Source organism: Diceros bicornis, chromosome 21, assembly GCF_020826845.1.
Source record: "Diceros bicornis minor isolate mBicDic1 chromosome 21, mDicBic1.mat.cur, whole genome shotgun sequence".
NCBI lineage: Eukaryota > Metazoa > Chordata > Mammalia > Perissodactyla > Rhinocerotidae > Diceros > Diceros bicornis.
Window position 1 is genome coordinate 13,046,830 of NC_080760.1, and position 26,612 is coordinate 13,073,441.

The 26,612-nt window shown below is 35.8% G+C and overlaps 1 protein-coding gene across 2 annotated transcripts in view; it reads left to right on the forward strand.

The window, feature by feature from the left end:
* Window positions 1-26,612, forward strand: part of CIBAR1 (CBY1 interacting BAR domain containing 1) — a 28,267-nt gene that overhangs the window by 971 nt on the left and 684 nt on the right. The window contains exons 3-8 of one of the 2 annotated variants that reach the window (XM_058564598.1): window positions 2,244-2,312; window positions 5,231-5,332; window positions 8,260-8,265; window positions 9,489-9,593; window positions 18,921-19,034; window positions 24,530-24,649. In XM_058564598.1, coding sequence (XP_058420581.1) covers window positions 2,244-2,312; window positions 5,231-5,332; window positions 8,260-8,265; window positions 9,489-9,593; window positions 18,921-19,034; window positions 24,530-24,649 — 516 coding nt within the window. The remainder of the gene's footprint in view (window positions 1-2,243; window positions 2,313-5,230; window positions 5,333-8,259; window positions 8,266-9,488; window positions 9,594-18,920; window positions 19,035-24,529; window positions 24,650-26,612) is intronic. The other variant, XM_058564599.1, reaches the window with a different exon arrangement.

Consider the following 26,612-nt stretch of genomic DNA (forward strand, 5'->3'; position numbering starts at 1 on the left):
ACTCGTAATCTACCTAAGTGCGGTGGTGAACACGCTTGATGATAAACGTACATTTTCGTGTCTGTAACATTGTGTGAGTCTATTAAAGGGAAGCTTCCCGTGATTTTACCGTTTGCAAATTAAACTTTAGGGTGTCTTGAAGTCCTGAATTTCCCCATTTCATTTGCCAACTTTTGGCCAAGGGGTGGCTATTTAGAGGAGTAGTAAACATAGTATACCCATGGGGAAGAAAAGGAGCATGACTTGTGTCTTGTATGCATGTAAGTATATTTTAAAGTATGTCTGGAGATGGAAGATGTGGGGAATGGTAATGTGAGTGAATAAGTAATAAATGGACAAGAGATGTTTGCTGCTTCAGTGCTCTGTAAAGTTGACCAATGTCCATTGACCAAAAAAAAAAAAGGAACTGATTTATATCGTGGATGCAAACCAGCAGTGAAACTTTGGAGTTTTTTTTGCTTGGGGGGGAGGGAAGAAGGTGGTGTTGTACTTGTTTTCTTTCTAAAAACTCATTTTTTCCTTTAATACCTTACAAACACTTTCATTTATATTTATTTTAGGTTTCAAGATACAAGTTAACTTGTCAGAAGTTGCCCAATTAGAGCTGCATTGCTTTTTTTGTACTTTTCTCATCAGTGCTTTTGATCCTTTTTTAAAGCCTAAAACAGAAATTTCAATTAAAAAACCCCACAAAAACAAAATGAGGATAATGGTCTTTCAACCTATATTAGCTATTCATACAGAAATTTGAGTAGTAATTATATTTAGCGGTACTTTTTGGGAAAATGTTGAGTTCATGTTGTCATATGATGTTTTTTCTGTAATAAGTAACTCTCATTTATACATAACTAGGGATTTACTGTTTCAAAAATAGTTTATACTCACAGATAATCCTAAAATCCCATGTTAGCCAATAATTTCAATGTCCCTTTCTAGGAAACTTTTATGCTATTTATCAAATAGCAAAGTGAATTGATGTACACTTGTTCTGTTTATTTCCCTTGCTTACCAAATGGTGGAGGTGCTAATGAACAATGAGCAAAAGGTGGGCGACCAAAAGGAGAACAGAAAAAAGACGTGGATGATCCTTACACTGCATAGTCAGTGTGTGGATTATTAAAAATGGCATAGACTAAACTATCCTGAATAGTCATGGTTTTGATTTTAGGATTCCTAATATTTAAATACTCAATGAGCAGTTTTCTTCATTTTCCTAAAATCTTTTAAAATGAAACATTCATATACATTTTGTTGACAGAAACAAAAGAAAAATCAATATGAAATGTATTCACTGATTATATAAACATTTGTCATCACAAAAAGCCTTTTGCCTGCTACAAAAGTCATATATGTTCATTTTAAACAGTTAAATATGTGTCACCTTGTATTACCTATCCTGAAATAGAAAATTTTAATGTCCAAGAGTTATTTTTCATGTGCTATATTTATATACTTGCCTTTAAAAAAATCCATTTCCTCCATGCCTTTCAGTAGTGCTATTAGTAAAAGAAGAATTACTCAAAATGTGATAAAAATTGTAATGTTTAAGAAAAACTGTTTAATTCTGAATAAAAGAGAGATCAACCATACAGTTTGACAGCTCAGCAACCCTGAGACCATTTATCTTGTTCTCTAAGCTTTGATAATTTACAAATAGCTTCCCAGAAAAAAATTGCATTTACTACAGTGGTCTCTAAGCTTTTTTGCCTTTGAGGATTATGTTACTTTAAATGTTTCCATTATGGTATATCTTGCAGCTTTGATTTTTTTTATTTGGAAAGTTGTGCTATTACATTTCGGAGATTATGTAAAGTATCCAACAGTGTGCTAAACACACCGAAAGTGGTAGCTGTATTAAAATTTGAGATGTTTTAAAACTTACCCCAAAACTACTACTTTAAAATAGAAAAGTAATACAGAGATGATGGTGGGGCAAAGATGAGCTCCTCAGAAACCTGAGACATTTTCTTGTCCTATTACACACCAGCTGCTTTTCTGCTTTTGTTGTTACTATACAGCTTACAGTTTTTAATGTGTTTGAGTTTATATTCTGAGTCTTATCAATTTCTCATGATTATTCTTTTATTTATAAAGATAACAGTGACATTTTAATCTAAAATATTTAAAACATTAATCTGTGTAGTAATTATGTTCAGGTTAAATAGCACAGGTTTTATTTCAGAATTTAAATTTTGATATGTATGTGTTTCTTTTCAGTTATATTTTATAATAATTTTCAATAGGTTGAAAGACTTGAAGCCAAAGTAGTTGAACCTTTGAAAGCGTATGGAACCATTGTAAAAATGAAACGAGTGAGTAAATTCATTTCTTTCTCCTGTTATTAGGTATTATGGCAAAGAGTATGAGGTTTCCAATAATTGTCCTTTTAATAAAAAGTACAAATTAATGTTTATTCATTCTTTTTATACACTCTGAAGCATCATTTCTTAGAACTTTGAGAATAATGAAATATTTTTATTGAGCTTACTAAGTAAACTGCTGTAGCAACATAAAGCATTATTTTGTTTATTATGGAAACATTAAAATATTTAATATTTATAGTTATGGAGACTATATGGACAAATTATTTTACTAAATGAATGTTTGTATTTTTGTTTGAAAGCAAGCAATAACATGACTAAAAATAAGTGTGACAAAGTTCTATTTTTTTAATTGAGGTATAATTGACATATAACATTATATTAGTTTCAAGTGTATGGCATAATGATTTGATATTTGTATATATTGTGAAATGATCACCACAATGAGTCTAGTTAACATCTATCACCATACATAGTTACAAAAATTTTTTTTTCTTGTGATGAGGACTTTACAGATCTGTTCTCTTAGCAACTTTCAAATATGCAATACAGTATTATTAACTATAATCACCATGCTGTACATTACATCCCCAAAGTTCTATTTTTTAATTATTTTTTTTTTATTGATGTTTTAATGGTTTCTAACATTGTGAAATTTTGGGTTGTACATTTTTGTTTGTCCATCACCCCATATATGACTCCCTTCACCCCTTGTGCCCACCCCCCACCCCCACTGCCCGGGTAACCACAGTCCAGTTTTCTCTGTCCATGTGTTGGTTTATATTCCACATATGAGTGAGATCATACAGTGTTTGTCTTTCTCTTTCTGGCTTATTTCACTTAACATAATACGCTCCAGGCCCATCCATGTTGTTGCAAATGGCACGATTTTGTCTTTTTTTATGGCTGAGTAGTATTCCATTGTATATATATACCACATTTTCTTAATCCAATCGTCAGTCGAGGGACACTTAGGTTGCTTCCACTTCTTGGCTATGGTGAATAATGCTGCAATGAACATAGGGGTGCATAAGCCTCTTTGGATTGTTGATTTCAGGTGCGTTGGATAGATTCCCAGTAGTGGGATGGCTGGATCATAGGGCATCTCTATTTTTAATTCTTTGAGGAATCTCCATACCGTTTTCCATAGAGGCTGCACCAATTTGCATTCCCACCAGCTGTGTATGAGGGTTCCTGTTTCTCCACATCCTCTCCAACATTTGTTGTTTTTTGTCTTGGTGATTATAGCCATTCTAACGGGCGTGAGGTGGTATCTTAGTGTTGTTTTGATTTGCATTTCCCTGATGATTAGTGATGTTGAGCATCTTTTCATGTGCCTATTGGCCATCTGTATATCTTCCTTGGAGAAGTGTCTGTTCATTTCCTCTGCCCATTTTTTGATCGGGTTGTTTGTTTTTTTGTTGTTCAATTGTGTGAGTTCTTTATATATTATGGAGATCAACCCCTTGTCAGATGTATGTTTTGCAAATATTCTCTCCCAGCTGGTTGGTTGTTTGTTCATCTTGATTCTGGTTTCATTTGTCTTATAAAAGCTCTTTAGTCTGATAAAGTCCCACTTGTTTATTTTTTCTTTAGTTTCCCTAGTCTGGGTAGGCATGTCATCCGAAAAGATTCCTTTAAACCCAATGTCAAATAGTGTGTTGCCTATATTTTCTTCTATGAGTTTTATAGTTTCAGGTCTCACCTTCAGGTCTTTGATCCATTTTGAGTTAATTTTTGTGAATGGCGATAGCACATGGTCCACTTTCATTCTTTTGCATGTGGCTGTCCAGTTTTCCCAACACCATTTATTGAAGAGACTTTCCTTTCTCCATTGCATGTCCTTAGTACCTTTGTCGAAAATTAGCTGTCCGTATATGTGTGGTTTTATTTCTGGGCTTTCAATTCTGTTCCATTGATCTGTGTGTCTGTTTTTGTACCAGTACCATGCTGTTTTGATTACTATTGCTTTGTAGTATGTTTTGAAGTCAGGAATTGTGATGCCTCCTGCTTTGTTCTTTTTCTTTAGGATTTCTTTAGCTATTCGGGGTCTTTTGTTGCCCCATATAAATTTTAGTATTCTTTTTTCTATTTCTGTGAAGAATGTCATTGGGATTCTGATTGGGATTGCATTGAATCTGTAGATTGCTTTAGGTAATATAGACATTTTAACTATGTTTATTCTTCCAATCCACGTGCATGGGATATCTTTCCATTTCTTTATGTCCTCGTGGATTTCCCTTAATAATGTCTTGTAGTTCTCATTGTATAGGTCCTTCACCTCCTTGGTAAGATTTATTCCTAGGTATTTTATTCTTTTTGATGCAATTGTAAATGGTATTATCTTTTTGAGCTCTCTTTCTGTTAGTTCATTATTAGCATATAGAAATGCAACTGATTTTTGTAGATTGATTTTGTACCCTGCAACTTTGCTGTAGTTGTTGATTGTTTCTAACAGTTTTCCAACAGATTCTTTAGGGTTTTCTATATATACAATCATGTCATCTGCAAATAGTGAGAGTTTCACTTCTTCGTTCCCAAAGTTCTATTTTTTAAATCAACTTTATTGGGGTATAATTTATATGCAATAAAATCTCATTTTAATTGTTCATTGAGTTTTGACAAATGTGTATACATATGTAACTACCACCACAATCAAAATATTTTGTGTGTATATATATATGGTTATAGTTTTGCATTGAAATTATCTTGTCTATTTCGTTATTTTGAGAGGATATTAAAGAAACCCACACGTGTGCACTCTCCCACGCTAATTATGCAGCAGTAATAATTCCTGTGGTAATGATGCCTGAACCAAACAAGGAGTGTTCTCTCATTCTTAAAACAAAGTGTGTGTATTTTATTTCTTAAATCATAGATTTTTATTAACAAAGAATGCCTATTTGCAGGATGACCTCAAAGCAACATTAACAGCAAGGAATCGAGAAGCTAAACAGTTAACTCAGTTAGAAAGAACACGTCAGCGAAACCCATCTGATCGACATGTTATTGTATCCTTTGAATTTTGGTCTTTAAAAACATGTTTTGTAAGGTGTGCAGTATGAAATATATATATGGAAATTATGCATTTCTACTTTTAAATGTGCAGAGAATTTGCATAGAAAGATTGAAAAGAAATAAATGCATTTATGAATTCTTGCTATAGAAATTAGCTAATTTTAAAGAGTATACACTACCTAATTCAATCCCTTTATATTGTTTTCCACAATCGATATACAAAAAATAAAACACTGATAAATGTAGATGTTTTTATAAAGAGTAAATTCAGATTTTGAGATTTTTTTCACATGATGACGACTAATTATTAATTATAAAATTAACTTAAAGATCTGTTATTAATTCTAATATAGCAATGCTCTCTCTGCCCTGCTTTTGAGAAAAGGAAGGAAAAATAATTTTTTCCCCAGTATAATTCCCTTCATCTTTAAAAAAAAAAACCATGTGAAACCACAATATGACTTCCAGCCAAAGACCCTCAGGAGATTCAAGAGTATAATTGAGGTCCACAGCTGGACACAAAGGATCCAGATAGGAGTGTCTACTGTAACAAGGTTCTTCTGTTAAGAATGACTGTTTCTTAAACTAGAATGTGCCTTGTTCATGACGAAAGAAGAGAAAATAGTGCCTGGCTAATTGCCAGCAAGTGGGATAGGTGCACTTGTATACCAGGTACTAACTCATCCAGCTGCTTCTTTCTCCCGTTCCTTCTTATGTCTCCTTCCTACTTCCTTAAGGTTTTTACTGCCCAGATCAGCCAGAAACCACATGAGGAGTGACTCTTTGGGGGCATTTGAGGTTCCAGAACACCTCCATTCCTGAGGGGAATCCCTTGAGCAGTGATTTGGGGCTGCGCCAATTGCCTGGTCCTCCTTCCTTTGGACCAAAGGTACATACGCCCAACCTTGTAATAAACAAAAATGGGCAGCCACAGGGCTGGGACTGCCCATTGGAGGCTGGAACAGGAACATCTAGACAGTAGTTGAGGCTTAAGATCTATAAATTGGAGATTATAGAGTCTGGGTTCAGACAAACCAGAGACTGCTGGAAAATTTATGACCGACAACTAGGGACTAACACAGAGGTGAGGGAATGCCAGCAGTTTTTAAGAATTAAGCCAGAGGTCAAAATTTTCTTGTTTTGTTTTGTTTGGAGGAGAGTATATAAAGGCAGGAAAAATGTCACATTTGGAATCCTGAGTGGTTGGCAACATTGAATCGGGTCTTATTAGTATGGACACTCAACACAGAAATGAATCCATTCCTAAGACAAAGATGGGGCCTGCCCGGTGGCGCAATCTGGTTAAGTGCACGCACTCTACTGCGGCGGCCCGGCGTTCGCAGGTTCAGATCCTGGGCACGCACCGATGCACTGCTTGTCAAGCCATGCTGTGGCGGCGTCCCATATAAAGTGGAGGAAGATGGGCACGGATGTTAGCCCAGGGCCAGTCTTCCTCAGCAAAAAGAGGAGGATTGGCAGATGTTAGCTCAGGGCTGATCTTCCTCACCAAAAAAAGAAAAAAGGTCCTAATACAAAGATGTTTCTGACTTAGATGCTCTGCTGTGCACACTGCTGTGGAGGAGGGGTCTTACACTATAGATGAAGCTAGTCTGTGGGTTCACGTTGGGGGAAATAAATGCAGCAACTGAGTAGATTCTTGCTATGGGTGAATTGCGATGCTCACTGGGAAAGATCTATGACTCCAGTGGATTTTAACGACCTGACACTAGAAAATAAAAGACAATCTACGTATAAATGTATTCAATATAAATATAAAAATATTCAGTCATAGCATCATAGAATATTTACCAGGATAGAGTCTTAAAACTCATCTGACTATTCAAAAGAAGCACATTAAGTTCAATGTGTAAAATAAAATGGAATAGCTCTAGCACAAGATGGGGTAAAGAAAAATCCCAGGGATTTGCCTGCTCACCCCTCAAGGCCCCCAGTGGCTTCTGAATAAGCTTCCTGTAACATATTTTGAAAAACACTAAGCTGGCTCACTCTTTTATAAGCCATTTTGCACTTGTGACTAATTTCATTAAATATACTGATAATTCAGAGTTGTATCTTAGTATTCTAATCAAAAGCATTTCCTATTCAAATCGAGACATTATAGGATTTTGAAGAATTTTCAACAAAAGGAAGAAATAGAAATCTGTATCCTCTTTGCTAAAAATAGCTGTGTAACTTTGGGCAAGTTGCTATGCTGAAGTACAAGGGTTTGAGACTTGAAGAAATGGACAGCAGGTGCTGGAGGATGGTAGAAGGTGAAGATACACGCGTCCCAGCTGTGGCTGCTGTTTCCCCACGCTTGCCTAGTGTAGCCAATGCTGCTTACCCTTCCACATTTTAAAAGGAACTGTTAATAAATGGGGAGAGGAAAGACATAAGTCAAAAAGAAGAACTAATAAGTAAAGAATTGCATCAGTCACATGTGATAGTATTAGGAAATGAGTCTGCTTGAATATTGTCATTAGTAAAAGGTTAACATGCATCAAATAGAAATTTTTTCATACTAACAAATCTTCAAAGGAGCTCTATTTTACTTTGAATTTCCTGTGATGAAGTTATATTTTTTAAAAATCCCAAGCCCAGTAGCAGTATAGAGAATTGTTTTTGATTACTGGTTATGATTAAAAGTTAAAAGTTTGTATGGTTTTAAAAAACTTTACACCCTATATGGCAAATATACACACATACACACACAGGTATTAAATGAATATCTTTTTAAATGCTTAGTATCTTGAAATTGTGTATTTGAATTAACCTAATTGTAGGAGTATATAATCAATATAAAGATGTAATTAATGTATAGTCTAATTGCAAGAGTATATAATTCTATAAGAGTATATGATTTGAATTTATTGAAAACAGTTCTCTTTGAAATGTATTTTTCCTTTATGAAAAATTTCAGTCACAGGTGGGTAATAAAGTGGTGTGTCAAGAGATGGATCCTTATAGTAAACCCTTTTACTTATTTCCATTTATACATTTTCTTGAAAAAGAGAGCCAGGGCTAAATGTCAGAATATTACATCACAAAACTTTGATGACAAATGCAGATTTTTCCCATGAATTAACTATTAAATGATGATATATGATACTTTTGAGTAAATGCAGTACTAGCATAGGAAACAAAACATTATTAGAAAGAATTTAATCAGAAAATTGGACTATGTCTTTTAAAATCTCTATGTTACTGTTTAACAAAAAATTTTAAATATTTTTGTGTGGCTGTTGTCCTAAAAGATGAGATGCTTTTTTAAGAGAAATAAATGATTAGACTGGAAATGTTCTGCACTTGACAGTACTGTAGCCACTAGCTATATACGGCTGTTGAGCTCTTGAAATGCAACTTGAGTAACTGAGGAACCAGCTTTTAAATTTTCATTTAATTTTAATTAATTAAAATGTAAATATGGTGGCCACCTGTGACTAGTGGCCACCATATTGATTGTACAACACAGATCTAGATAGTATGAGTACTTGTCATTAGCGTATATAAAGCAAAGCATTAGACTTGCCAGCTAATTTATTAGTTACTGGTATATGTATTTTTTGTAATAAGCACTAACTAAATAGTAACAGTATGATATTATTAGCTTATAGGAATATACAAATAGAAACCCCATGCTGAAATAAATATTCATAGTATATATTCTACTCTACCTGATTAGGATATTACAGAATTAGAAACATTTAATGCATTTGGAGAACTAGAAAATTGAAAATACTTAAGTCACAGCTCCTTTCTTTTTTGGGAAGAAAGGGTTAAAGGGGAGACAGAGTGAGAAGAAAAAGGATAGCATGATAAGTGGCACAGGCAGTGAAATAGATGAAAGCAGTGAAAAATATAGAAAATGTTTTACAGGAAATCATCTAAGGGTGATGTAGGGAAAAAATGGTTTCGTAGAAAGAAACGTAAGTTTTGTTTGAGATTATGAATCATGTCACTTAAAGTTCTTTATTTTGCATGTGCTAATTATATAGGTCATTTTATTTCATGTGGTAAAATATATTATTGAACAGTTTACACTGTTATGCCAAAAAGCCAATACTGCAATGGTAGCATTTACAAATAGACTCAGTTGAATGGATTTTGACTTGATTTTTTTCTGTCTTTGGTTGGGGAATACTTTTGTAGGCAGAAACCGAATTGCAGAGAGCTACAATGGATGCTACCCGAACAACTCGTCACCTGGAGGAAACTATTGACAATTTTGAAAAGCAGAAAATAAAGGATATAAAGGTAATAAAGTAATTGTTAAGGTTCAAAACATATTTTCTAATCTTATTTTTTGTTTTATTTAAATTGATGAAAAATTTAAATTACTCTGATCTTTTTAGGCCATAAATTGTCTGTGTGAAAAAGATATTATAAATAAAAATATATCAAATGTTGTTTTCTTATGGAAACAATGGTATATAAGGGGGCTACATTCCCAACCAGAGGCCAGATATTCAACTTTTTATCACAAATACTATTTAATCAAAGGAACTATCATTTATTATGTTTTATGTATCAGGTGCTGTTCCAGGCACTTTACACAAATTATCTTTTAATCTTTACAGCAACGCCATGAGAATGAGGTGGTGTTACCCATATACTGTATAAAAAATTAAGAAGAGATATAAAGTAACTTACCCAGAATATCATAGCCAAATATCTGACATATAACCCAATCATGTATTTTAAACATATGTGCTTTCCATTATAATACGCCAGCATTAATTTCTATACCATTAAGCTTTCTAATAACTACATATTATCAAATAATTAAATAGGTTACGAGTAGCCAACCAAATAAACTTGCATCCACCATGATATGGTGTTGCAAGAAGAATTGCCCTATTTTATTGTAGCAAATTAGGAGATTTGAAACTTTTGGGATCACGGACTTTAGAAGGGCTTTGGTGACTTTTTCATAGGTGTCTTGGAAATATTTGGAGGATTGCTTACAACCATATTATGTCCTTTAAAACAAATCATTTAATAATTCCTTTTGGCTTACTGCAGATTTTCCTAGAACAAGCTTTAAAGTATTTTTTATCATTTTACAACTCTTAACAAAGAAAATGTCCTGCTTTCAAAAGTTATGTTCTTATCAATAAAACAAACATTATCTGCCACTTACTTATATCATTCCTCTCTATAAACCATGAAAGAACATTCATTTGCACTTATTATTTTTTTTAATTTCCTATCATAGTTTCAAAGGATTTCAGAACTTTGATTTTTCTGATAGCCAGGCTCAAAGGTCTCCAGTTTGGTCTTGAAGACCAAAGCTTTTTTTTTAAAGGCTCTCAATTCATTCTGCACCCTGCTGTGTAATAGTAGATTGCTATTCACGAAGAGCATCTCAGGAAGCTGCCTTGAGACAGCCTTTTACCGAGGTAAGAGAGTATAGGCAGGGTATAATGTTTTACAATTGCTGACATCCTCTCTTGAATTGAGGGAGAAAGGAAGGAAGGTTATTAAAATAATTAGCTTTACCCTGAAAAATGAGAATGGAGACTGGTGAGGTATGCGTGATCCCATTGCCACCTGACAGCTTCTTTAGTGATGGGAGTCTGAGTCCTTGCTCCCCTGCTGTTCCTCGTGCCTACAAAATTTTCTTTTATGTATGGCAATCTGTGTGTCTGATCTTTGGGCTCACTTCAGTGTTCCACCTGCATGCTGGCTACCTCTACAGGTGTTTTTAATTCCCTGGGCATCACCAATTACAAAACTGAGGCAGAGAGAGTGAGTGCAGAATTCCCAACTACAATTCCTGCTACCTAGGATTTCCCGAAGCAACAGGAGTGAGGGACTGCATAGTGGAGGGTGCACAGAGAAGAAAAGGGCTCCCAAACTTTTCTCTTTGCCTCTGGAAGAGGGAAGTCGCTTGATGATCACAACAAAAGGAAGACAAGACTACTTTTTAAAAAATTGAGATATAATTCATATACCATACAATTCATCCATTTAAAATGTATAATTCAGTGTTTTTTAACGTGTTCAGATAATGTGCAACCATCACCAATTTTAAAACGTTTTCATCACCTCAAAGTAAGACCCAGTGCACTTTAGCCCCTGTTCCCCCTACCTCCTCCACCCCAGCCCTAAGCAACCTCCACTATTCTCATGTCTCTGGATTTGGCTATTCTGGACATTTTATATGAATGGAATCATAAAACACATGGTTTTTGTAACTGGCTTCTTTCACTTAGCAGAATGCTTTCAATGCTCAACCATATTGTAGCATGTATCAGTACTTCATTCCTTTTTATGACCAAATAATATTCCATTTTATGGATATTACCACATTTTGTTTATCCATTCATCAGTTGATGGACATTTGGGTTGCTTCTACCTTTTGGCTATTATGTATAATTATATAAATATTCATGTACAATTTTTTGTATGGACATATATTTTCATTTCTCTTGGGTATAAACCTAGTTGAATTGCTGGATCATATGGTAACTCTGTCTTTAATCATCTGAGAAACTGCCAGACTATTTTCCAAAGCGCTGTACCATTGTACATTCCACCAGTAGTACATGCGAGTTCCAGTTTCTCTGCATCCTCACCAATACTTGCTGTTCATCAGACTTTTTCATTATAGCCATCCTTGTGGGTGTTAAGTGATATTTCGGTTTGGTTTGCATTTCCCTGCTGATGCTTATTGGCCATTTGCATATCTTCCTTAAAGAAATGTCTGTTCAGACCCTTTGCCCATATTTTAATTGGGTTGTCTTTTTATTATTGAGTTGTATTGAGTCTTTTTATTCTAGATACAAGTCCCTTATCAGATATATAATTTACAATTATTTCCTCCCATTTTGTGGATTCTTTTCACTATCTTGATGGTGTCCCTTGAAGCACAAAAGTTTTTAATTTTAAGTCGTATATCTATTTTTTCTTTGGTTGCTCCTGATTTTAGTGTTGTATCTAAAAACCCATCGCCAAATTTGAGATCATGAAGCTTTACCTCTATATTTTCTTCCAATGGTTTTATAGTTTTTATTGTCACATATAAGTCTTTGATCCATTCGAGTTAATTTTTGTATATGGTGTGAGCTAAAGGTTAAACTTTATTTTTTTTATTGTGAAATTTTTGTTGTACGTTATTGTTTGTCAGTCACCATATAAATGCATCCCTCCACCCCTTGTGCCCACCCCCCCACCCCCCTAGCCCCTGGTAACCACCAAACAGTTCTGTCTGTCTGTGTGTTGATTTATCTTCCACATTTGAGTGAAATCATGCAGTGTTTGTCTTTCTATTTCTGGCTTATTTCACTTAACATAATATCCTCCAGGTCCATCCATGTTGTTGCAAATGGGACGATTTTGTCTTTTTTTATGGCTGAGTAGTATTCCATGGTGTATACATACCACATCTTCTTTATCCACTCATCAGTTGAGGGGCACTTGGGTTGCTTCCATGTCTTGGCTATAGTGAATAATGCTGCATAAACTTTACTCTTTTAACGTGACTATCCACTTGTCCCAGCACCATGTTGAAGAGACTACTCTTTCCCCATTGAATAGTCTTGGCATCCTTGTTGAGAATCAGTTGACATGGTTTTGTTTCTGGACTCTTGTTCTCTTTCATTGATCTGTCTATCCTTATGCCAGTATCACACTCTCTTGATTAATTAACATTGCTTTGTAATAAATTTTAAAATTAGGGTGTGTGAATTCTTCTACTTCGTTCTTTTTTAAGATTGCTTTGGCTATTCTGATGTGTTGCAATTCAGTATGAATTTTAGAATTGGCTTGTAAGTTTCTATAAAGAAGTCAGCTGAGATTCTGATAGGGTTTGCATCAAATCTATAGATCAATCTGGGGAGTACTGCCATCTTAAGATTAATTCTTCCAACCGATGAACATGGAATATTTTTCAATTTATTTAAATTTTCCTTAATTTCTTTTAACAATGTTTGTAGTTTTCAGAGTATAAATTTTATGCTTCTTTTCTTCAACTTTTTCCTAAGTGTTTTATAATTCTTGATGCTATTGTAAATGGAATTGTTTCCTTAATCTCATTTTCGGATTATTCATTGCAAATGCACAGAAATACAACTGATTTTTATACGCTGATCTTATATCCTGCAACCTTACAGAACTCATTAGCTCTGATAGTTTTTTAGTAGCTTCTCTTGGATGTTCTACATACAAGATCATGTCATCTGTGACAACCTACACTTTTAATGCAGACCCCCATGACTCTAGCAAATTCCCAGAAATATGAGTTCCAGAGATCAATACCAGTCTGTTAGGGTTCTGAATCTCCTGTACATATTTCCTCCTCACTGTAAAATTGTTTCTTTTCCACATGAGCCCTCATTTGAGATCTTTTATGATAAAGGGGGTACACAAATCCCTTACTAAAAGCTTCAAAGATCAGCCAAAAAGGGTTATTTCTAATAAAAACAATATTCAGATATTGCCATGTTGATTTTAGCATGTCTCACAAACGTTTTTGTTTGTTAGGCAAATTCTTGGAAAAGTCAAAATTGTTGCTGCCGATTATATTTTGGGAGAACCAGACTTAGAACATTCTTATTCTTACCTATTATCAGGTTATTGCTTCAGATGGGGGTAGAGCTTCCGGCTCCTTATTTAACCTCCCTGGGGGCAGAAATGATTGCCAATAGTGGCCACTGCTCATAACTGTATTACTTTGTTTGAGATGGGGTTTAATCGACAAGTCCATCTGAATTTTGGTATCAGCATTAATCAGCAAGGTAGCACAATTTTTAGATGAAGACTTTTCATAGGAACCTTGCAAAGAATTTGTCTCTCTGAGAAAAATTGGTAGGGAACTTAGTGTACAGAATGTGAAAGAAAAATCAAAATCCCATTTGTTTCCCAGGTAAAAGGAAGAGTCATGTTACATGGTATGTCAAGGGAATTTCAGATGTACAAAAAAGATCTTGACCAGGGATCACTCCTGAAACAGATAGGGACAGGAATTCAGTATGTGGTAAAGTAGGTGACATGAGTAAGAAACATCTTCTAAATTTATAATATATAATATATAATTTATAATAGCTTTATTTTTCTTATAAATATAAAATCACCATAAATTTTTTCATAAAATTATTGAGAAAAATGTAATAATCTCACTATTCAGAATAATCAGTTAACATTTTAGTTTATATCCTTCCAGATTTTTTTTCTATGTATATATACACAAGAGATATGGTGATAATAACATTTCTTAGGCATTGACTATGTCACACATTCCAAGGATTTTATGTGGATAAACTCATTTACTCCTCACAACATCCTTATGAGGAAGGTAATATTATTAGCCCTATACAGTTATCTTGAAATGGGACCACACTATATGTAGCATCTCTTTTTAAAATTTAATATATCATGGACTTATTTGTGCTAAGAAATACATCTATATCATCCTTTTTGGTGTCCTCATAGTATTTTGCCATTTGGATATATTATTTCACTAGTCCTCATTGGTGGACATCTAGGTTATTTTTGCAATTAAAGATCTCATTGCATCACTAAACATCAGCCTTTTTGCTGGTACAGTTATTCTTTTGGGATAAATGACCAGATGTGGCATTTCTCATTCAAAGAGCATACATTTTCAATTTTGATACCTATATTTAAACTTTTGTCCACAAAGCTTGAATTAGTTTACATTCCTACAAAACCCTGCATGAGTACCCCAATGTAACAGTGATGAGTAGTAGCATTTTTAATAATAGCCAATCTGATAGGTGAAAAATCAGTATCATCTTAATTTGCATTATTACTAATGTTGAGGCAGAGTATTTTTTCATATATTTAATGACATTCTATTTCTTCTTTAGTAAATGACACTTGTTCTTAGCCTATATTTTTATTGAGTGTTGGCATTTTTCTTAATTTATAAAAATTCTTTATATTGAGAAAATTAACCATTTATATTAAAGAGAAGATACGTTGCAAATGTATTTTCACATTTTGTCGCTTATGGTGTGTTTTTGCCACCTTAAAGTTTTATTTTTGTTGCCAAATCTATTGGTCTTCATTTTGGTTTCTGCCTTGGTGTCATGCTTAGAAAGGTTGCTTTCATCCTCAACATTATATAAATATTTGCTTATATTTTCTTCTAATATTTGTTTGATTTTTTAAATATTTTAAATATTTAAGTATTTTATCTGGCAGTTTGTGCATATGGCATGAGGTAGATATCTAACTTTATTATTTTCAAATGAATAGAAAGTTCTCCTGACATCATTTATTGAATAGCTTCTACTGTGGAGCGCTATCATTTCCCCTTTATTTGCCAAAATGTTAACAAGACCTTTTATAACTTTTTTGTTAAATATACTGCTTGCTAATTAAACCAGATGGAGGCTTTAATATTAGGATAAGGAATAGTTTCTAATTTAGCTGGTTTACTTCTTGAGCATTAAAATAGCTAATTTGTGTTGAGCACTTACTCTAAGGCAGTTACCATACTATACCTTTTCTTGAATTATCTCATTTAATCCTTAAGGTAAAACTTCTGAGGTTGATACTGTTGTTAGCCCTGTTGTACAGTTGAGGAAAATGAGAAAAAAGAGCAGATAAACTGCTTAATATTACATAGCTGGTATGTTTCAATCACGATTTGAACCCAGGTTTATCTTAATCCAGAGCCCATATTGTTAACTACGATGCTGTCCTGCTTTACAGAATACTTGCCAGTGGGTAGAGAATTTCAGATTAGCTCTCTCATCCCTCCCCAATAAAAATTAAGTACAGTCATGTGTCGCTTGACGATGGGGATACATTCTGAGAAATGTGTCACTAGGCACTGTCGTCATGTGAACATCATAGAGTGTGGTTACACAAACCTAGATGGCATAGCTACACACCTAGACTATATGGTACTAATCTTATGGGACCACCGTTGTATGCGGCCCATCACTGACTGAAGTGTCATTATGTGGCCTATGACTGTATGTGCCCGAATGGCCTTCTAGTCACACACAATAAAATTGAAAAGGGGAAACAAAGTAACTCAGCAATGCCTCTGTCTCTGACCAGGCTGACCCACTCCAGACAAAAAGACTACACAAGATCGTTGCCAGTTAGCTAGATTTATTTGAGGAAAATCATTTCTATATATGATTAGGTCCTAGAAAGTTCCACCACCTTTCTGGTGACTCACTGAAATTATTTTATTTCAAAAACATAATGCTTTTTAGGTTCTGTCTTATACCAGTTGCCATCTGACTTTTCTGTTCCTTGCTACTCTCCTCCCTTCTTCCGGTTTTTGGATGCTTTATGAAATTCTAGCTAGAAAGGAAAGAGTATAACTGGCAGTTTTCCCTCCTCACTGTACTAGGGATATAAATCTCCTCTGTGATAATCCTAAGGCTTTATGGCTCTTGGGTCAAAAATACCAAGTCTGGGATACTATATTAGCAATGCCACTGATTCCCCATCACTATTTTTGAAAGAAAAATAAACAGTATAAAAAATTAAAAGGGCCATTCCCATCTTATATAGGTGTATAATTTGGTTTTGTCAAGAAATAAAAGTTCAAATTGTAAAGGATTAAACCAAAGTATCACGAAACTTGAGAGTGATTTTCCCACCTTCCAAGTAGTAAATAATAGCTATTTATAAATTAAAGATACTTTGTAAAGTGTTTTTATCACTAATTGAAACTAAATTTTGAGATCAGCATTTTGGCTTGTCATTGACTTCTAGTTCTGCTGTTTTCCCTCTGGGAGTTTCCATGCTCTGAAACAGCACGTGACTCCTTTCTAGCTAGCCAACTATCTTAGGAAGACTGACAGTTAAGAGAGTAAGTCCCAGCCCTAGCCAAAACCATTCCACTTCTAAGGTATTCCTGGGTATATGGAGATTCTTAGTGTCAAATCCAAAATTGTATCTTGGCATAATGCCGTTTATTCGAGTAGTCAGTTGCCAGTCCAGTATGCCAGAGCCCTCTGTGACCTATATGAAGTGACAGTAAGGGTTGCTGTTAGTCAGAGTTATGAGTCTCTTATCCCAGAGCCCAGTCTTTGCAGTTAAACCAACATGTGCTTGGCAGCCCAAAAGGGATACTTTCAACTACAGATCTGCTTCCATTGAGTAGAGATCCAAAGCCTGTTAGTACTCCCTTAAATATTTTTCTAATCCTTAAGAAAGAATAGACATAGAGAAACAAAAAATCACAGGACACTGTGGGATATCTGTATGGCTATCTTCCAAAGTACAGGACTACTCCTCTCTGGGTGGTCACCACAGGAAAGCAGGAATGAAGGGAAGTGGGTATTTGACTGTTGCCTTCTAGCCTAACTCATTTCTTCTATCTTGCTCCTTTAAGGACAGTGCTTGAGTATTTTCTACCTTTTTTTTTTTTTTTGTGAGGAAGATCAGCCCTGAGCTAATATCCATGCTAATCCTCCTCTTTTTGCTGAGGAAGACCAGCTCTGAGCTAACATCTATTGCCAATCCTCCTTCTTTTTTTTCCCCCAAACCCCCAGTAGATAGTTGTATGTCGTAGTTGCACATCCTTCTAGCTGCTGTATGTGGGACGCGGCCTCAACATGGCCTGAGAAGTGGTGCGTTGGTGCGCGCCGGGGATCCGAACCTGGGCCGCCAGTAGCAGAGCATGTGCACTTAACCGCTAAGCCACGGGGCCGGCCCTCTACCTTGTTCTTATTCTGCCCACTTCTCTCTATATTAATACTCTGGTTTTTTATTTTTGATAAGGGACAAGATAATTAACAAAAGGATAAGATCCTATTTTATTGAAAACTTGCCTGGTTTCTATCCTTTCCTTGCCTCCTGTTATCTCACCCCTGCTTAGATCAACATGCACATCTTCATTCATTCTCTTTGCTCATTATCTTCCTTGTCATAAGTTGTCATCATGCTCATACGAGTTTAAAGAGTTTACCTGCAGTTTATTTGTGAAGGAAATGATTGATTCCAGCAAAAACAGCCCAGTACAGTGAGCAAGAGCTATAACCTTTGAAGAATCAGATCCAAGTCTCAACATTTTAGCTGTGAGCAACACTGGGCAAGTCATATATTTGTAAACTGGAATGCTGTTCGCAAATATATGGTGCTATTATCAGTGGTAGGAAAATCATTATTACCAATTCTTTTGTGGTTAGAGAATTCAAGTAACATATAGTCAGAAATATGATGGGATATTATTCCTGTCTGAAAACATCCTATTGTTTAAACATCAATTGGAGTTGCTAAAATACCAGCTTCAGAACTGAGCTGCCTTATCTAAATCATAAGGCATGTGGTAACAGAGTACACAATGGCATACACTGTAGTCAGATCTTTTTTAATCACAGATGTCAATTACAAGGTATAAATAGAAGAACTGACTGAAAAAATGAGAAGTAAATGGTGAGATAGGAAATATTTTGTATAATTTGAAGGCTTGCTACAGGTCTTTCTAGCTGTTTTTATTCCAGTTATCTTTTGTACTTAATTTATCCTGTAGAAAAACAGATACCTCTGTATTTCATAAAAAGCCAAGACTATAGTCAGGAATAGATTTTCTAAATTCAGAAAGCAATTTTTATGATTGTTTAAATTCAAATCTTTGGTTTTTTTTAGACTATATTTTCAGAATTTATCACTATCGAAATGTTATTTCATGGCAAAGCTTTAGAAGTCTACACTGCTGCCTATCAAAATATACAAAAGATTGATGAAGAAGAAGATTTAGAGGTAGGACTATGTCTTTCTAAGCTCAGTTTTTCTATTAATATGGAAATGTTTAAAAGAGAGCATTAGTTTGTGTGGGTAAAATAATCTTAAATTAGAACACTACAATGGATATGTTATTGTGTGCAGCCCCAAATAGCTGAACTTTTGATTTTCTATTTATTTATTTTTAACTTTTCAAATTAACCACGGTGAAGTTCCAAGAGTTAATGTATTAATAGCCAGTAAAATATCATTTTGACTGGTGATATAAGTCACTAAGTGCACTAAGAATAACGTTCATTGATATGAACGAACGTTGAGTGTTGATGCCATGCCCAGGACCCAAAGCTTTACATGCATCTCCTCATCTACTCCTCACACACCCAGTGAGGTACGTGCTGTTACTATCTCATTTTACAACAGTTGATTTATTTTTCCTCTAATCTGTTTCTGTAGTTCTGTACAACTGCAGAAACAGAGTTAGAAGCTTTACGTAACTTACCTTGCCCATGCCACCTTGCTAGTAAATAGCAAAATCAGGATTCTAACCAGTTTTGTGTGACTTAATCAGTAAGCTCTGAAATACATGTAGGTTTATATATAAGGCTTGCTTTCTACTGACAGTTAAATGCAAATAAATCTGATGGGCCAGCTAACAGAGCAATTAAATACCAAAGCCTGGCTTCAGCAAGCACATCTGCAGAGTAAATGTCCCACCCTCTTACCTTCCAGAAGAGGGGAAAAAAGGCACAGAAGTATTTTTGCTGATATAAGTCAAATATTCGAGACATACTTTGCCCATATTATCTCTACAGAAGTGAAAAAATCCATGTACTCTCAAGATATACCTAGAATTCTGTATTAATTAGTGATAGAATTTGGGAGTATCTGCTGTTTGACAATTCTGAAGATTCCTCCAATTTTTTTACTAACTTCACTATCCATAAAGAGATCCCCTGCGCCTTTCCACTACTCCATTGGTTCCAGGAAACTTAATTCAGTAAAACCAGATTATAGCTTGACTAAAATGAAGAAAGGTGCATGTTTTAGTATGTGTATATGTGTTTTCCAATGCCAAAATCTGATCTCTCAGTTTTACATGTTATGCATACATTATTGTTTTTCTATTAACTGTCAATAGATGGCTTCCTAAATGTCCATTCCTTCCAAATACTAAAGCTAAGGTTTCTTAATTTTTACTCTGTTTCATGTCCTATTTTTTAAAAAATAGATTATCATGCTTTTACCTGTCATTTGTAAAATAATAAAATAGCAGATGTTTATAGAATGATTACTTTGGAGCAGCTACTGATCTGTGCACTTTAATTATTTTAATCCTCCTTTCAACTTTGATAAAAGTACTTATTGTCCTCTTTTCCATGGATGAGAAAACTGAGGCACAGTGAGGTTAAGAAACTTCCCAGAGGGTCCCATAGCTAGCAGGTAACATAGCTGAGAGCCAAACCTGGAAGTCTGACTACAGACACCGTGTTTTCACCCTCTCTGCACTATAATGCCAGAAGCGTGGTTCTTGATGAGTGACATGAACCATTTCCTGCAAGAAACAACACTGCATTGAGGGGCAGGTTCAAAATTGATCCCCCACTTTTCCTACAAGACTGGAGTTCCTTTTACAAATATTTTTATTCTCCTTTTTCTGATACCCTTGACATGACATTTGCTAACTGACACTAAAGTTCCTTCAAGCCCTTTGGACCCCTAGATTTTCCTTGTCATTCCAGAGCTCCTCAATATCTTTTTTGTCACACCATTTCTGTTTTTTTTGTGTGTGTGGAAGATCAGCCCTGAGCTAACATCCATGCCAATCCTCCTCTTTTTGCTGAGGAAGACCGGCCCTGAGCTAACATCTATTGCCAATCCTCCTCCTTTTTCTCCCCAAAGCCCCAGTAGACAGTTGTATGTCATAGTTGCACATCCTTCTAGTTGCTGTATGTGGGACGCCGCCTCAGCATGGCCAGACAAGCAGTGCGTCAGTGCACGCCCGGGATCCAAACCCGGGCCGCCAGCAGTGGAACACGCGCACTTAACCGCTAAGCCATGGGGCCAGCCCCTGTCACACCATTTCTTTTATAACTTCTCTTACCACTACTCCTAATCAGCTAGCTAGGTAGCTTGTAGGAGGAGAGATTTATAAAAAACTAAAGATCTCAGGGCTGTGTGGTAGATGTGTTTTTGAGTGTCAACTTGCCCACTTTCTAGTGGGGCAATATTGAGCAGTTAACTTCTTCACATTTAAGCCTCCTCCTCTCTAAAATGGAGATACTTATAGTACTTATGTCATAAAATGTTCATTCATCAACTGTTTATTGAGCTCCTGTTATATTGCCAGGCACCATTCTAAGTGCTGAGGATTTAGCATTATAAATTAGAAATGGTCCGAGTTGTCAAAGCAGAAACTTAAAAATCTACCAGGGAGTTCAGACATTAAAAAAGTATACTATGTAACTATTTAAGTTTTATAATGCAACCAGTCCCCTAAAGAAGAAATATAGTGTGTGGTGAGTTTATGTATTGGAGGATCCTAAATGCTAGTCTGGAGAATCAAAGAATGATTTCTTAAGTAGAAGCTTGAGGGATGAGTAGGAGGATGCCTGGCAACAACTTCCAGGTGGAGGGTACAGATAGATATGCAAAGGTCCTGGGGCATAATGAATTACAGGCATAAACTATTATGCCACATAGAAATTGTAGAGAGGGAGGAGAGCAGTCTGGGGAGAGTTGTGGGACCAACAGAAGTAAAATTATATCAATAAGGTACCAAGAAGAGAAAGAATCCTTTAAACACAAGGTTTCTTAGAAACAAGTAGGGAAAATATGCAGAGAGGGGCAGAGAAACAACTTGCCAATCTCCTTAGGTAGTCTGTGCTTTATGAGAACTGCTGAGACTTATTCTGGCAGCAGCTATTTTTTTGCAGTTAGGCATCTAGGTATTATCACAAACCATCTTACCTTATTTGTTCTTCACATAAAAAGTATTGTCAGGCCCATTTTCCCCTTCAAAAGATCATTTCTGTGTAATCACTTCAGAGCATATTCAGATCTTGAGACTCACTCCTAGAAGAGATCTTGGACCACATTGAGAAACGCATTATTGCCAATAAACTAATATTTCTGTAAATCTGTTGTTTTGCAGTAAGAGATTAATTTTAATATTTAACTGGTTTAGACTTTTATCCCAAGGGTTGTATATTGTCTTCTGTTTCCCACTTTTAACTTGATCTTTGCTAGAAAAGTTAAAAAAGGAATGCTGTTCTAACAAAAATACATCCCTTCCAAATACCAGTTGATAAATGAGTCGTCTAATTTTTATATCATACCAGAATGCCAGTATTCCATGTCTGGCACCAGAATACAATGGGGTCCTCAGTAACTTGTTAAATAACCTAATTAGGTTAACCTAAATAACCTAAATACCTCTCGTATTAAGTTGCATCCCTTGATTCCTTTTGCGTCCTATACTTCTCTAAGGTTTAAAGAAATGTGTGGCGACATCCCCTAGTTTGGGTCTCCTTTTTTCCCCAAAACTCATATTAACATCACTCATTTACCAAATTACTGTCTTAAGCTGGGAGGAGTTGCAAAGATAGAACAGGGCTCCTTGCCCTAGAGGAACTTAAAACTAGTGATAGAGACAGACAGGCAATTACGACACAGTGAGATGAGAGCTGTACTGAGGGTATGAACAGGATCTACTGACAGAGAACAGGGGAAAGCAGCAGACAGCATTTGACTTGGCTCCTGAACAAGTAAGTTTGCTGGAATTCCAGGCTGAGGAATCAGCATTGCTAAGACAGAGTATAACATGTTCTGCATATGGGTATATAGGCTAGAAGTGAAGAGTGATGGGTAGGTTTGGGTGATCGTAAGCCTTGAATGTCACCAAAGGCATCTGGACTCTGGGTAGTCAGGAGCCACCAAGTTTTTTAATAGAGAAAGCATACATTGGCCTTTAGTAAGATAATTCTAAGTAAGCTATAAGGAAAGATGTGTCGAGTCAATAAATTAAAATACAAGTACCTCAGGTGAGAAATTTAGGGGAATGCCCAGGCTTCTAACCTGGTCTACTAAGTGTATGGTAATGTCTTTCATTATAAAGATGAATCTAGAGCTACACCATCTAATATAGTAGCCACTAGGCATATGCGGCATTTTAAGGTTAAATTAAAAATTCAGTTCCTCAGTCACATGAACCACATTTCAAGGGCTCAGTAGCTATGTGTGTCCTCTTTGGACAGCACAGAACAGCAAGCATTTATTTCCATCATCTCAGAAAGTCCTATTGGACAGTGCTGGTCTAAGAGAACAAAATGTAGTTTGGGAGCATAAATATGCCTATAAAAAGAGTCTATAGAGAATTGGTTGAAGGGTAACCATTAAACACACTGTGTAGATAAGATCTTTCAGAAAAATGTATCAAAAAAGGAAAAGTGGCCTAAGGGAAACCCTTTAAAAATATTTAAGGTGTAAGCAGTAGAAAAGGAGATGTGAAGAAACAGGGCAGCTAGCACATGAAAGAGTTTAGTGACGGCATGCAGGAAAAAGTTTCAGGACAAGGTCAGTGAAGAGGAAGGCAAAAAGATGACTTTGGTGATTTTTGGCAAGAGCAATTTGAGTGGAAGATGAAAGCCTAACTGTAGTTTGTTGACGGATGAATGGAGATGAAGTAGAATATTTCAGTTTTTTAAAGAATGAAGTTGAACCTTGAAGTAATTTAAAAAAAAAAATTGATCTTGACCTTGTTTGCTGGCGGAGAGAACCTGTGGAGAAAGAAAACTTTTGTATGTCGGTTTAGTTTGAAGTTTTGGATAAAGGTAAAATGTACCTTGGAAAGAATCAGAATAACATTTGCTTTAAAAAAAAAAGAAAAGAATGGGGTGAAGAGTTGAAGAAAAAGAGAGGGAAAGCTGAAGAAATTCACATCTGATAACCTTACCTGTTGGTCTGTATGTTAGAGAAATATATACAGGGATAGGGAGGCTTAGAGAGTGGCAAGATTTGGAACTACTGCTTTAAGGAAATAGAACTGACAAGTAATGGCATTACAGATCCTAGTGAGATTGGAATCAATAAATTGTAGTGGCTACAGTTTACTCTTATGTGATGTACTATAAAAGTACTGCAGCGAAGTTAAATTGATAGAAGAGCTGAGGATAGGCAGAACGGAAGGAATCAAAGGTATGACTTGCAGCCTCCCTATTGGCTTGCATACTCCGAGGGTAGGAACTTTCACACTGCTCCAGCAAAAGCTCTCAAGTGATTGCTTCAGGACCCATCATCTTCTTGCATGGTTCAAATAGGCTTTTTTAGCTCTCATCTTTCCAACCTAAAATATTTTTCTATTTTTTTGTGTTTTAAATTTACAATTATTGAAATTTTGTCCCCAGAGGGAGGGAGGTTGCTTTAAAAAAAAAATCTTAACTAAGAGGAACTTAACATGGCTTTCTAGATTTCCAGTTTACTATCTACTTTATAATGTTCTTTTATCATTGCAACAGGTTTTCCGAAATTCTCTGTATCCACCAGATTATTCATCTCGTTTAGATATCGTAAGAGCGAATTCGAAGTCACCTCTTCAGAGATCACTGTCAGCTAAGTGTGTATCTGGAACAGGACAGGTGAGCTAGCAATGGTTATTTAAAGGAATTTGAGCTGCTGCCTTTGGAATTGTTCAGTACTAAAAATGTCTCTCTTAAGTCTTATGACCTCATGTAACTTACCCCCTTTTACATAAAAAGACCGAAAATTGTAGCAGGTGCAGCTCTGTTATTTCTTACCCTCTCTTAGGTGAAATAACAGAAAATTGTAGTAGGTGCAGCTGTTATTTCTTATATAATCTTGTATACTGTAACACATATTACTCTCTAAAGCAGAATACTTGAGAGCAGAGGTGGAAGGGACAGAAGAATGCCAATCTAGATTTGTTCTGATTATGAAGAACCAACCCTGGTGGTTTAGTTGTTAAGATTCGGCACTCCCACTGCCGTGGCCCAGGTTCGTTGCCTGGTCAGGAAACCACACCTTCCGTCTGTCGGTTGTGGTACTGTGGCGCCTGCATGTTGCTGTGATGCTGAAAGCTATGCCACCGGTATTTCAAATACCAGCAGGGTCACCCATGGTGGACAGGTTTCAGCAGCGCTTCCAGACTAAGACAGACTAGAAGAAGGACCTGGCCATCCACTTCCGAAAAAACTGGCCATGAAAACCCTGTGAACAGCGGAGCATTGTCTGATACAGCACCGGAAGGAGGAGGAGGAGCAAAAAGACCAGGCAACGTTCAGCTCTGCTGTCCACAGGGTCGCTCTAGGAGTCAGAATTGATTCAACAGCACTAACAACAAATAATATGAAGAGGACATATTCTGAGGTCAAACTGCTTAGGGTTTAAATCCCACTATCACCACTTATTGGAAACTGTATCTAAAAAGGGCTTTTGCTGAACATTATCATAGATCCAGAAGCACAGATCTTTAGGTAAAGAGCCAATTTTCTCATTTCTTCTATATCCAGAAAGTTTGAGTTACCTAGTATTTAGAACAGGAAGGGGTCAACAGCCTTCTTCTCTAAGGGGCCACAGAAAATAACAGGTTTTGCAGGCCATGTGGTCTCTGTCCCAACTAAGAGCAGCCATAATCAATACATTAACAAATGAATATGGCTGTAAATTTTATTTACAAAAACAGGATACAAACTGGGCCAGAGCTTGCCAACTCCTGATCTAGAGAGCTATGCCCTTTTTCATATCTAACCCTTCAAATTTAAAATTGAGCAAAATATTTTCAAAATATAACTTTTAGGTAAATTTGACCCAATACCTTCTATTTTCATTTGATTCTCCTCTAAGCGTTTATTTACTGCTTTATATTTGTGCATCTCTCCCCCTAACCAAATTATTTTTATTATTCCAGCATTAAGTGCCTTGTACATAAATTCCATAAATCTGGTATTATAGTACATACAAAGTTCTGTTTCACTATTTAGAGCTAAGTGAGCTAACATCTTACATTATCCCAGGGTTTCTCGACCTCAGCACTATTGACTTTGGGCCAGATAATTTGGTGGTGGGGGGGTGGTGCGGGGGGCTGCTGTGCATTGTCAAGATGTTGAGCAGCATCCCTGTCCTCTACCCACAAGATGCCAGTAGCACACACAAACACACACCCCCAGCTGTGACAATCAACATTGTCTCCAGACATTGCCAGATGTCCCCTGGGACGTAATAATCACCCTCAGAAAGGTTTGAAGCAAGATGACCCAAGTAGCAAGTCAGGACTTAAAGCCAAGTGGTGAATTCAGCTTCTCAACTCATTCCATGTAAATCACACTTGTTAAAGTTCAATATTTCAACTGCCTAGTTGAAATATCCTTGTGTTTTGCCATCCCTTTGATGATTCTCAAATACCTGTTTTGTGACCCAAGAATTGTTTAACCTAAAATATTTTTGACATTTATAATATACTGAGACTCTGCTTTCGCTGAAAGTATTTTATGTTATTGAAGTACTGGTATCCAACCAGAATCAAATGGCTAATTTCACATTTTTATTCAAAAAATAACATGATAAATGAATGAAAAAACTTGG